Source organism: Euprymna scolopes, chromosome 5, assembly GCF_053919585.1.
Source record: "Euprymna scolopes isolate OS-2025 chromosome 5, ASM5391958v1, whole genome shotgun sequence".
Lineage (NCBI taxonomy): Eukaryota > Metazoa > Mollusca > Cephalopoda > Sepiida > Sepiolidae > Euprymna > Euprymna scolopes.
The window spans coordinates 150,037,369-150,051,330 of record NC_136486.1 but is presented as its reverse complement, the minus strand read 5'-3'; the positions used below and the strand labels follow the sequence as shown (position 1 = coordinate 150,051,330).

Sequence of the window (13,962 nt, the reverse complement as noted above, 5' to 3'; positions counted from 1 at the left end):
AAGCGTTCCGCTTGCCCGACCGAGGATGATATTGGGGAGTGGTGATATGATTAATTTGGAACGTATCACAAAAACTTTTGAACTCAGCAGATGTAAACTGTGTTCCATTATCACTTATGATGCAATCGACTACACCGAAATGCGCAAACAGTTCATGTAAGAAATTTATAGTCGTTCCAGTTGTCGGTCTTCTGCACCTCAATACCTCAGGCCACTTGATAAAACTATCGACTACGATTAAGTAAAAATTGTCCTCGAGCGGACCCACAAAAATCGATGTGCATCCTAGACCATGGCTGGTCAGTCTTTGGCCAAGATTTAAACGTAATCGGTGGTGATTTAGCCGCAAGGGGACAGCCTGTGCACCAGTCCATCCTCTCACTGATGTCCTTGTCCATATTAGGCCAGTAGACATAGCTTCTCGTCAAACTCTGCAGACGATTTTTTCCAGGATATCCTGTGTGAAAATCCCGTAGAATTCGTTTTTGGAGACATTTGGGAATCACCACTCTTTCGCCATATAGTAAAACCTCATCGCAAAGCAAAAATACTTCCGGAACATCGCCCTTTGTGGCGATCTTATTTTTTATGTCACAGATGAAGTCATCCTTGTCTGCTTCCCTTTTAATCTCCGGTAGAGACACCGGGAGTTCTCTGATTGTGTTTCCAATCATCATTTTTATTTCTCCATCTGTCCGAAGAGTGACAATGATGGAATCTTCAAACAGATCCCTTTTCAATGGTATAAGCCTAGATAGGCTATTCGCATGGCAAATGTGTTTCGAAGTCAAGTACTCCAGGTTGAAATCATAATTCAGTAATAATGTATCCCATCTCAACAGTCTATTAGCCGTATATGTCAGTAAGCCTTTTTTGGAACCAAAAATCGTGAGTAACAGTTTATGATCCGTCTGCAATGTAAATTTTCTGCCATGTAAATATCTATGAAACTTTGTCACAGCGAATATAATACTCAAGGCTTCTTTTTCAATTTGAGAGTACTGTCTTTTGGACTTTAGTAGCATTCTAGATGCATGTACGATCGGTTTCTCGGTACCGTCAGGCATTATATTATGTATGCAAGCACCCACACCAAATGAGCTTGTGTCACACGCTACTATTATTGGGTCATTGTGTGTCAAAAAGAGATCTGAAGTTAACATCTCTTTGATCTTCTCAAACACCTTCTGCCATTCTGGCGCCCAGTCTCAGGCTTTCTCTTTCTTCAGTAGTTCATGTAGTGGGGCGCGCAAATCATGCATATTCTTGATGAAGAATTGGAAGAAATTAGCCAGGCCCAGAAAGCTTTGTAGTGCTTGCACGCTATTGGGAGCAGGCATGTTCTTTATAGCTTCCGCTTTCTCAGGATCGGGGTGTCTACCATCTTCATCAATAATGTGACCTAAGTAATGTATTTCCTTCATCAGGAAGTCACATTTTGCTTCTTTTACCGAAACTTTGAATTCTTTCAAAAACTTCATGTATGTGTTTTCGGTGCTCATCTGTGGATTTACTGGCTATGACAATATCATCTAAGTAGGAGCAAGCGAAATCGAGGCCACCTAGCATGGTATCCATGACCTGCTGGAAAATCGCAGGTGCGACCTTGACTCCGAAAGCTAACCTTTCAAACTTGTAGAGCTTCCTGTGTGTATTTATACAGAGGAATTTTGAACATTCCGCCTCAACAGGGATCTGCAAATATGTGTTACTCAAATCCACCTTAGAAAATACTTTACCATTGTTTAATTTGTTGAATATCTCCTCTGGTGTTGAGAGTGGATAGTGGTAATCTTTGAGGGCTTCATTCAGACCCATGGAGAAATCCGCACATACACGAATCTGGTTTGTTTTCTTGGTCACATATATGGTAGGGGCTGCTCAATCCCTACTGCTTACTTTCGATAGTATTCCAGCCTCTTCCAGCCAAACCAATTCCTTGTCGATTTTCTCTGTTGCTGCAAATGGGATGTTTCGTTTCTTCTTGAAAACAGGCAGTGTTTTTTCTTTTAGTTCGAATCTTGCTATAGCCTTTGTACATTTTCCTAGTCCTGGAGAGAATACTTCTGGAAATTCCTTGTCCTTCAGTTGTTGTGCTTCCGAGAAATCATCGCAGTGTTTATTTACCACAGACACAAAGGTTAGGTAATTGTCGTCATCGCTTTTTTGCAGGTTCAAGCACTTCCATCTTCTATGAAAGAGCGTAGAATTCGGGCTAAACAGTTTGGATAAAAGTTTGACCGCTTCAGAAAATTCCAATTCACTTGTCTTCTTGGGGAGAATATAATCCACAAACTTGCTATGTTCTGTTGTCCCAAATTTCCTCAAAAGTAGGCAAACTTTTTTAGCGTTGCTCCACTCTTGACAATCCATGATGAACAGGTCCTCATATCTCCGATAGAAAGCGCCAAACATACCATCCAACTCCGGTTGGTAGTTGAATTTTTCTATAGCGTTCCATATTGTACTTTGGGATAAAGCAAAACTGTTGTCCCTGTGTTCTGTTCTATCGAATATTTTTAACAACAGCTCTTTTTGTCTCCTTTGTTGAAGTAGCATTCTCTCCTCCAACACTTGTTGCCTCTCTTGAAATTGTAACTGGCGCTGTTTATCACGTTCTTTTAAATTTTCCTCAGCTTTCTGCTGCCGGTCCATGTGGGCCTTGATTAGCTGTATTAATACTGCTTTAACGTCCTCCATCTTTTAATGGCTTTTCCAAACACACGAGAAAAAAAATTTATTTACATTTTTGATGAGAGAAGAGAGATAAAATAATAAAAAAAAAAAAAAATAAAAAAACCTCAGAAAATGTCCTTTCCTTGAGTGTGTACATATGAGGAGGGAGCAATATATCCCTTACTTCTTGGTAAAAACCTTAGAGATAACCCAATATGAGGGTGGACAAAAACAAATTTTACTTGCGAAACAACAAAAAAAAAAGTACTGTGATACACTACAGTTGCAAAAGAATAAAAACAATTGAAGTTAACCAAAATGGCTGTTTTTTTTTTGGGGGGGGGGGGTAATGTAGGTGTGGGTGGAGTTGTCCCCATGCGGAAAAAAAAAATTTCACTTTAGAACCGACAGTTAAAAATAGAATATTTCAGAAAATTCCACTCAATGAAAAAAAATCTTTCTTTTAGTCCAAGTAAAAACGAAAAGGGGGAAAAAGTTTCTCTCCCATTAAAATATTGCATAAAGTTAGCAGCAAAAACAAAGTAAAAAAAATTTTCACTTCATTTGAAAAATGTTCAAATTTGCATACGAATAAACAGTCAACGAGCTACACTAGAATTGTCCTCGCGATGAAATTGGGTCAACATTTTTCTCTTTTTTTCCCTTCTTTCAATAAGCAACCCAACTAACTTTTACGGCCTTAACAAAATGCGTTAAGCACAGTTCTTTTCAATTTAAATATAGAGACAAAAACATTATTTACAATTGCGTTGATAACTTTGCCTTATGTTCGTTTTCATTTTATTTTTTTAGAATTTTGTTTTTCAAACGTAATTACCAGCCGACTTCTTAGCTTGTAAATCCGAAGTTCTTTTGAAGTCAATTAGAATTTTTTTTTTTTTTTTTTGTGGAGTTAATCCATGTGAAAGTCGAATCCGTCGTTGTTATGGGGTTAAATGGTAATAAACGAAAGGAACACAGGACTTTTGGGAAAACACATGTATTCACATATATTACAGGCAAAGCAAGTTGAGCAATACAATTCCTCAACAGTAGGGCGTTGCACACAACCTCCTTGGCCGAGTGCCAATCTCTCACTGCCGAGCTTATGTGATGCCGTTGTTGTTATCACTAGTTACTCCTGCTATTTGAGCATCTTCGCTCCTGCTGATGTAAGTTGTACTTTGTTTATGTCTCAATGGAGATCTTGTATTTCATAATATAACACTGCTCTGTCAGATCTCAATCGGGGCTATAAGACAAAATCTTTGAAGCATATGGGAAGTTAATCTCTAGTGTTCCATGCAGGTGTCTTCCTGGGTTCGTTGACCTGTGGAGAATGTTGCGGTTTCTCCTTGGAGTTATTTACTGGAAGGCTTATTGGCTGTTTATCGGATTCATCGCATAGCAAATTGGTTCTTCTATGCACTGATGAAACCCAGTTGTGCAAAATTATAATGAATGAACTGTTATATACTTATATGCCAACAGTTAAATTCCATATAAACATGTTATATATATTAAATTACAAAGATTAAAGGCTCGGCAAATGGAGCGAAAGGCAGCTTAATGACAAAGTTCAAATCTCATGACTGGCAGGAATTGTTACTCTACATTGATGATTGCATAATCATAAAACACTAGTGTCTAGATATAAATAAATTAATTAATAATTATTGTTTAATTATAATTATCAAGCCCCGTTAAAAATACTTAAAGATGGGCACTGTCTGTGGAATTATAACTAAGGTAGTAAACTAGTGTACAATGTTCATGACTTCTGCTTGTGTGGACACTCTAGATTGTAATTATACTCACCCAAATTCGGTATTTAATAGTTCTTAACTCTCTTCCTTATCTGGCAATTGTTTGGTGGCCCTGAAGTGGACACTCAGCAAATGGAACAAAAGGTGGTTTTGTAACTGGGTTCAAATCTCATGACCAGTAGGAATTGTTACTCTACACAGATAATTGCGTAAGCATGTAACAGTAGTGTCTATATGTATAAATAAATGAATAATTATTTAATATATATATATATATATATGAGAGAGAGAGATAGAGAGAGAGATAGAAAGAGAGAGAGAATTCAGCAAATGCTATTAAGAATATGGAAATATGCCTGGTTGTTATAAAGATGCAGCAAAACTTTAGTTAAACGAAATATAAAGACTTGAGAGGGGGGATTTTTTCCAGAAATATTGTGACGTATGGGCTTCACACATATACATCTAGTAAACAAACTTAAAACAAGAAAATATAAATAATTCAATACAAAACAAAACAAAAAAAATCTTGTTTCCATCTTATTTTCAATACTCTTAACAACCTGGCATGTTTCCACATCCACATGAAATAAATACATAAATAAATACAGGTTTCACCAAACAAAGATCATCAGGAGTTAAACAGACAATCCTTGTTTGATGAAAACTATGACTTCTTTATTCGATGAATCTACACTGACTCAACAACTTACCTTATTAGTGAATTTATTCCCTTTATATGTAAAAATAAAGACTGGGAGCAAGTTCTCTGTGTAGTTCTTTAACATTTCAGTCATTTCATTTGTAGACTGGTTCGTTGGTGAAATGATTATCTGACATCCACTCTGAAGGAGTCTCTTCTTCAGCGTGACTTCAAGAATAGCATCAGAAGCGTCTTCATTGGTCTCTTCAGTTTTATTAATGATAATATCCTGCTTAAGAAGATGCATTTCAGATTTACTGTCTTTATCGAGACCCTCGATGACAGTGTAGTCACCAGGGTGCATAGAAATCGAACATGAAACCTCACCATATCGGATGACGATCTCTCGCGTGCAAGATTTATTCTCTGCATCATAGGTGAACGAAGGTAAAATGTTCTGTTGTAGAATTTTATTGGCAATTAGTGCTTTCGAGTAGATGCTGTGTCCAAGAATGACAAAGGTTAAAGGTTTATTGGCGACAGCAATAACCTCAGCTTCTTCTTCAACCAACAGCAATGTGTTAAGGCCTGCAATTAAAAGAAAAAAAATTATTTAGTATTATTAACTTATTGATGCTTTGGTAACTCAATAGTGCAATATTAGAGCTATAAATATTTTTCTTTAAAATACCATGTTAAAAAGGAATGGCCACTCAAGTAATAAAGAGTTCAGCATCTAGATTGAGACTCTCTCGCGCTTTTGCTAGAATTGTTCAATGGACTTATGCCATACTAAGTTGATCAAAATGTTAGATGTTTTAGAAAGTAAAAATGTGACACTCCTCCTCCTGTGAATTGATAGATTAATAGTTTATCAATTCTAGAATTAACACATTACAAGACAAAAGGTCACTAACACATCACAAGACAAAAGGTCGCTAACACATCACGAGACAAAAGATTGCTAACACATCACGAGACAAAAGGTCGCTAACACATCACGAGACAAAAGGTCGCTAACACATTACGAGACAAAAACTGGTACTTATACAGAATACTTACTGTACTATTTTTATATAGGGTTTTCAAATCAAATTCAATTTTTATAGTATCCTTTGTTTATTAAATTGTAAGTTGAAAGTATAGAATAGTTAAACCCCATCTCATGTTAAGAATGGATTTCTAAATAATATTTCAGCATGGTCCATATTCTGCATAAGTACCCAAAAATCATTAAAAGGTTATGAGACAAAATCATTACCGTGGGAAAAATGGACACATACATATCAAATTTAATGGCCAAATCGTTAGAAAATGACCTCCATCATGTTTTGTTTGTTGTATGACAGTCACCCTAGGCGGGTTGAACTGGCTTCCTCCAAGAGAGGAAGTGTCAAGGGAATATTAAATTCACAGGCGGTTCACAGTTACCTGTTACAACAAGAAGGAAAAAAAAAAAAAAACAGAGCAAATCATAGATTTTGTCATCCCAGCAGTTCACAGAAAACTAAGCAAACACATAGAGCTTCCCAGCAAACTGAAGGAAATAGGCAACATGGAGAAGACCACTGTAATACCAAGAAAATTTGGAGCACTAGGAACAGTCAGACGAACCTTATACCTTGCGACTCTACAACCTTAGATTCTATCCCTTTCCTAACAGAATTATTAGTACATAACTGAACACAATAAATCAAAGAATTTGAATTCTAAACAAATTATGAATCTAATAAATGCAGATTATTGAGGAAGAGAAATGAATAGAATATTAAAAATAAATTTTTAGTTCATTTTTTTGCAAGCATCTGTGGGTGATTTTAATGTTGGGACACTATACTTATTATAAAATATTTGTTACGAAAAAAAAAAAGCACTGCTATTTATAATCATTGCTAAGGGGAGAAGTGAAGTTCATATCTTTGCCAACAATATTAGTGAGTAAGTAAATATAATAGTTTTTTGGTTTGTTTTATAGCATTTCAACCATGACTGTAAAGTCAGAGGTTTAGGAAGGATTCAAACTCAGAAAATGTTAGGAATCTGATTCGGATTTTTTAATGTTTTTTAAATTTCTTAATTCTGATTTTTTTTTTTTTTTTTTTTATGTTAGTAGACTTTAAAATAAGGATTTGGTGTCGAAGTTGGTGTCAGAATTTTCAGAGTCTGAACTGGACCTTATACTGTTCTGATCAGGGTTAATTAATGCTTTTTTTTCTACAAGGTAGTAACCACTTATAAAGGCCCAAAAACCACTTAAGGATAAGGGTTAATGAATGTAAAACGATTTATTAAATGTAAGGTACTATTTGCCAAAAATCATGAGGAGAGTACTCATACTTTTCTCAATCATGTTATAGTCTAATACAATGGATTAGACTAGATTTTAACTGAGCTTAACTAATTTCATAGTCCATATATATATATATATATATAAAGCTGTCTGTGTGTCTGGTCACGAATAGGCTCCTATATGGTTGACTATTTTAAAAAACTGATTACATATAATGATAGAAGATGTATCGAGACACAGGAATGGGTATGTTTGATCTGGCAGAACAGTGGTTCATTAAAATTGTGGGGTCTGCATTCACGCCTGGTCCACAAAGTATGGAAATAAAAAATTTAAAAATTAAAAAAAAACGTTTACAAGTGTTTTTGATATAGATGTACATAAGAATACTTTGATAAGTATGTTTTAACTTAAATAGGGATGGTATAATAAAATTGTGGGGTCTGCGTTCGCACCTGGCCTCTATAGAATGGAAATAGGCACAAACTTTAATAAAGACTTTTCATATCTATCTGCGTAAGTATACTTTGATAATTATGTTTCAGTTTGAAGAAATACGGTATAATAAAATTATGGGGTGTTCGTTCGCGCCTGACCTCCATAGAATGGAAATATGTCACAAAGTTTAACAAAGTTTTTTAATATAGATCCACAGAATATTGTGATAAGTGTTTCAGTGTGAACAGGTATGGTATAATAAATTATGGGATTTATCTATTTTATTTTTACTTTCACCATATTTTGCTTTGGTTTTGATACCCCCAAATTCGAAACTATCTCTTTACAACCCTTCCTTTTCATAACCTATCATACTTTCATAAATCAGAGTCCATTTTCTGTAGGCTGTTTTTGAACCCAGTCAACGACAGGTACTTTTGCTAGTATATATATATATATATTTATTACATCACTTGTGCAATCCTTCTCTCCCCAGATTTGAACTTGGTTTCTTAATCACATATTGTGTTAATAATTCTACTTATGTAGTCTTTTAATATGATGTAACCCTTGAAAATATTAGTTTCTATAAAAGAATCTTTTTATAGTATATATCCAGAAAATAACCTCTGCTTTTTTTCTTACTTGTAACAATTACCACTTAAGCATTTTTGCTGATTCACTAAAAATTATTTTTAGCAACTACTTAGGATTTCCTTTTTAGTTTTAATACTTGCTACATATCCTTTGGGAATGGTACTCCCATTTTCTCTTTGTATATATCCACTCATAATATAAGGCACATCTTGAATTGAAAACCATGTTTAATTTCAGAAGAGTTTCCGATGGGTAGCTATTCTGTACAAGTCCTGGAGGTGAAGAGTTTTCAGTGGGTAGCTGGTCTGTATAAAATTTGGCAGACAAAGAGCAAAAGATCTTTCTCGTGTGGACACGAAGCAATCATGTGTGAGATCAATACTTTTATGGAGCAATTCTGGTTTCTGATTGGTTGCTAGCAGAACGTGGATCCATTTTATTGGTCATTTTCTATCACCAGTGGCTATAAGTAGAACTTTCCAACTTTCAATCATTCAATCATACCCTATTATAAATGAAAAAAATATTGCAACAGCACACTTTCTGGATGTGTGCGTGTGTGATTCACAATTTTTTAAATGTAAGAAAAACATTTTGATATTGAAATATCAACTTCTTATGGAAATGGAAAATATTATATTAATACTAAATAATAAATTCCAAAGAAATAAAGTGGATGCCATAAACGGAAACTGAAACCTTGAGATTTTCAGTTTGATATTCTATGAATTAAGCCATTCACATTTTCTTATAAATGGATCAGATTTGATTTTTTTTTTTTTTTTTTTTTTTACAAAGGAGTCACCACTTATCAAAGCCTGAAGGCCATTCGAGGATAAGGGTTAATGAGTGTACCTAAGTCAATGACACAATATCGTAGTAATTGTTAGTAGTGGAAATTTTGTAAATTGGATTACTTAAGGGGATGGCTCATCAAGAACTTGTTTATGTTGGACTTGAAGACAATCATATTGTAGTCAGTTGAAAAGCAGGGAAACAGGCGTGCAGTTTGAAGAAAGAAGCTTTGTTCATCGAATCTACATTTCGGTTTAGGTACAAATAAAGAGTGGGAGAAGTACTGATAGTGGTTTTAACTAGATAAGTGTTTTTCTGTGAAAATTTGGTAAGAGGGGACCATAGATTGGAGCTCAGACGAGCATTTTGTGGCTGACTATATATATATATTATAATATATATATATATATATATATTATACACATAAAAATAAAGCAAAAAACTGCTAATATCACTAATAAAAAAAAATAACAACGGATCTTATATTTAAAAGCAATAAAAACCGTGCATAAAATTTGACAAGGTGTCTAGGCTTAATCAATCGTGAGTTCGATCCATTGCCAAGAAGTGTAGCCATGCTGACAACGAGTGATACCCAGAAACATGTGTCCTTAATTAAACTTTATGCATGTAAATATATTTTTTCAAATATTTAAATAAATATTAGAATATATAATAAATAAAATTAAAAAAAATAAATTAAAAAAATATGCCCCATTAAAAAAAGGGGGGGAGTGATACAAAACATACAAAAATGGGGGAGGTAACCCTTTAACCGCTTAGGAAAGCGAAAATTAAATACAAATAAGCAACTGCTTATATTGCTAATGAAAAAATTAAAATAAAAATAATAACAGATCTTATATATACACACATATCTTTGAAAGGAAGTTAAAATTTTGCAAATTACAATTTAAAACATTTATTATTCAAACAAAGTTTACAAAATAAAGATAAGTATTTCCTTATTCCATAGAATTTCAAAGAATGGCTCTTTTCTTAACTTTTATATATTCTAGATATAATTTTGGTGGTTAGCATAAAGTAATATTCTAAAGATTATATATTTGTTAAAGCTGTTATTAGAGTCCATTTTGTAGTGGTAAGCCTTCCTTCTAACATGTTTTAGGAAAATGTTTAAAGACTGAACAAATTCATGGGTGTATGCTCAGAAGGGATCAGGATTAATGTTTTTAGCAGAGAGATATATATATATATATAATTCTCCCTATCTTGGGTTGAGCGTTTTAGAAGTGAAATAAACTGCCACAAGCGGAAAAAGCAATGCTCTTTGTCCAAACGCCTAAGATCTCTTTGTTTACACAATGTTAAACATTGTAATTTTGCATACCCATCTCAGCAGCCAAATAGCATAACGATGAGAAGCACTGACTGGCACCTAGATGGTCGAGTTTCAATCCTGACTTGAGGTAGTTGCTGGTCTTGACGCACTGATGAGCTGTGATACAGGGAAACAGTACTGTATATGGATGACTGTATATATATATATATATATATATATATATATATTCATTTGGCAATATACTCTCCTTATTTATAGGTTGAGCTCTCTGGTAGAGGAAATAATGGTTTCTACATGGCATAAAAACACTACTCTTCTATAAAGAATAAAGCTTTCTTAGGTTACCAAGTAGTGAAAAATATACCATGAAATCCTGGCTGCCATTCATCCTTGAGCGACAGTGGATATCCTATGTGTGCAACTGTGCAACACCTCAACCACATCTCTCCTAACTTGGTCGTACTTGGTTCCAGTGGCAACGAGATGTTCAGAACGACTGAAAGCAATGCAGAGATAAGCAGAGTACACATACAGCACCTGATATGCCCAAATGGTCACCAATTTAATACTGACCAAGCTCATTTTGCAAAACTTTGGTGATCTAATGGAAAGTGATGTGTCAATAGGATTATGCCATATTCAAAAATTATGTAAAAAAAAAAAAAAGAATACTTGTAAATTTCCTCCACTGTAATTGACAAATTTGTTCGCATGAAGGCAAGACACTGGACATCACTGGTTGCAGTTGGAACTGAGTTGGCATTCGGATTTCTAATATCAGCATGGGTAAACTTGCTATGTCTAGCCACAGCGAAAAGTCATACAATGAAATAGCCGCTTAGGGATCACACACACACACACACATATATATATGCATATATACAGAGAGAGAGAGAGAGAGATTACCGCATAAAGAAACAATATATTACCAAAAAATACCTTTCTCAGGACAAGTAAAATTAATTCCCCAAACAAAACAATTTTGTACCATTCCATACAAAAATTAAAATCATGATATAATGTTACTAAACCTTTTGTTTAAAATCCTTACACCAATTTTGATCAAAATCCATTACATGATTTTAATTCAAGAAAATGCTTAAAATTTAAGGCTTATGCTTAAGGGGTCTAAAGAATAAGTTGAAATTCAGAAAATCTGACTTAATTGATGGATTCAATTTAATGCAAATCTAATTACTTAAAATTTTCAAATGGAAGGTTGGGTTCATATCAGTTTCTTTAAAGTACTTCAAAGAAACTGAAATCTGAGGAATATTGATGTCAAATATCTATTAATATTAATATTTCAGCAAAATTGGAGTTACCTTAATTTTCATGACGGGCTTCCATTCCTGTTTGTATAAAAGAAAATAACACTAAATATAGCCAACATTACCCATTCTTATATGCGTGAAAGCTATGTTCCGAAGTTCATAATGATCAGTTAAGTAGTTTAAATGAAAATCACACACACACTATATATAAGTTATGAAAATGTATATGGCAATTAAGCTACACAGAACATTTTGTGTTTCATCCTTGTGAGAATTCGTCGGGCTTATGTGAAGAGTTGTGGTTATTGCGCATTTTTATATGAACACATGGAATTGAATTTGTTAGCCAATCAGCTTCTTAGTTGTAACTGTGCTCATCTTAATCAGCCAAACGTACAGTTGACCTCAAGTTCACCCTTTCCCTTTGTGTGTTTTTATGAGAAAAGGTTTGTTAAATCCTTTTTTGTATAGAAAGCTGACCTACTTTCAACCAAGGTGTTAGATACATTATTTTCTGTTTTATATATATATATATATATATATATATATATATATATATATATAGGAAGAGTGAGAAATTTGGTTTTGAAGAGAGCTTTCAGTCGACACCTTAATAAGTTATAAAATGGTTTATTATGAATAAAAGTATCAAGTTTAACATTACATAAAAAACTGCAGCCAACAGTAGATGTGAAGCCAGTTGAGATTGGTTTTATGAATTGACCGAAATCTTAAACACAAAGTTGATTAAAAAAAAAACATTAATTGTTAATGGTGTAGCTTATGGCAACATATCCAGAAGGATGAAAGAGCTGACCAATGAGATCGATTTGGAGGTGTTACGCTCTGTAATATCTAAAATGGAAAGAAGTTCATTATGATGAAATAGTTAATAAGATTATCTGGTGGAGGGGGGGGGATGCCTAAAAGGTCGCAATTGGTTAAGTTGCGAGAAGTGTTAACAAGAATTGGACTGAAGGAGAAGGGTATAAAGATTAAAAAATTAACTGGCCTCATCATCTCCATCTGATTCCACACCAGCTTGGGAACGATTTCCATATAAGCCGGTCAATTCTTTCAAACTCCTCGGCCTAACATTCATGGGCAACAAGAATTGAAACATACATTGAGGACATTGTAAAGAAGATGGGCTGATATTGTGTTAGAAAATTAGTCACACCAAAAGGCAACTTATATCTTTACAAAGCCAAAATTCTCCTATGCATGGAATGTTGTCAAATCTGGGCTGGTGCATCCACTGGTCGAACACTCTTAGACAGGCTCCAAAATAGTGTCTGAAATTTAATAGGTCCCGCATTGTTGGCCAAGCTTCAACCTCTGTCCTATCACTGTAATGTCACATCACTGTGCCTCTTTCACAAGTACTTTAATGGAATGTGTCTTGATGGACTCATAGCACTTGTCCCCTTTCGACATACATACTCCCAACAAACAGCAAAATCCCATCCCTTTAGTGTTGAGGCTCCTAGATGCCGGGAAGCCTTCTACTCTAATAGTTTTTATCCCTCTGACTGTTACTTTGGAATTCCTTCCCTTTTTCCAGCTTCCCTGACTGTACTAACATGCAGAAATTTAAATGTAATGTGAACAGACATCTTGCTGGTCAACTACTCGCAGTTCTGTTAGACACAGTCCCAAATAGTAACGCTTTACGTTCCTATGGCAATAGACCTTGTTTATGATGAAAAAATAAAGCCAGGGGTTGGAAGACAAATTCTCCACTACCGTTGAAATCTACAACTCTGAGAAGATCGAAATTTAGGTCTTGTACTCGATCTGCTCCTCCAAAATCTCATTCTTGGGTGAAGCATTTAAAAACTTATGACCTTGTTGGTGCAAAGCAACTGATGAGCAACTCACTGATGACTTTTAAAGTCTTTATCCTTGCAAATTTTGAAAGAGTTTTTTTTTCTTTCTTTTTTTTGTACAAAGGAGTCACTACTTATCAAGGCCCAGAAACCACTCGAGGATAAGGGCTAATAGGTATACATTAGACAATGGGATTATAGTGTAGTAATCATAAGTAGTGAGATTCTGTGAATTGGATTACTTAGGAAGACGGTTCATCAAGAACTTGTTTACGTTGGACTTGAAGACAATGTTAATGTACTCAGTTGGAAAGCAGACAAACGGAAGAGAGTTCCACAGGCGTGCAGTTC

General features: G+C 34.6%; 1 protein-coding gene across 1 annotated transcript in view; it reads right to left on the bottom strand.

The window, feature by feature from the left end:
• LOC145277017 (dual serine/threonine and tyrosine protein kinase-like) overlaps positions 1–13,962 on the bottom strand; it is a 168,310-nt gene that overhangs the window by 54,728 nt on the left and 99,620 nt on the right. The window contains 1 exon segment of the mRNA XM_080128621.1: positions 5,156–5,673. Coding sequence (XP_079984747.1) covers positions 5,156–5,673 — 518 coding nt within the window.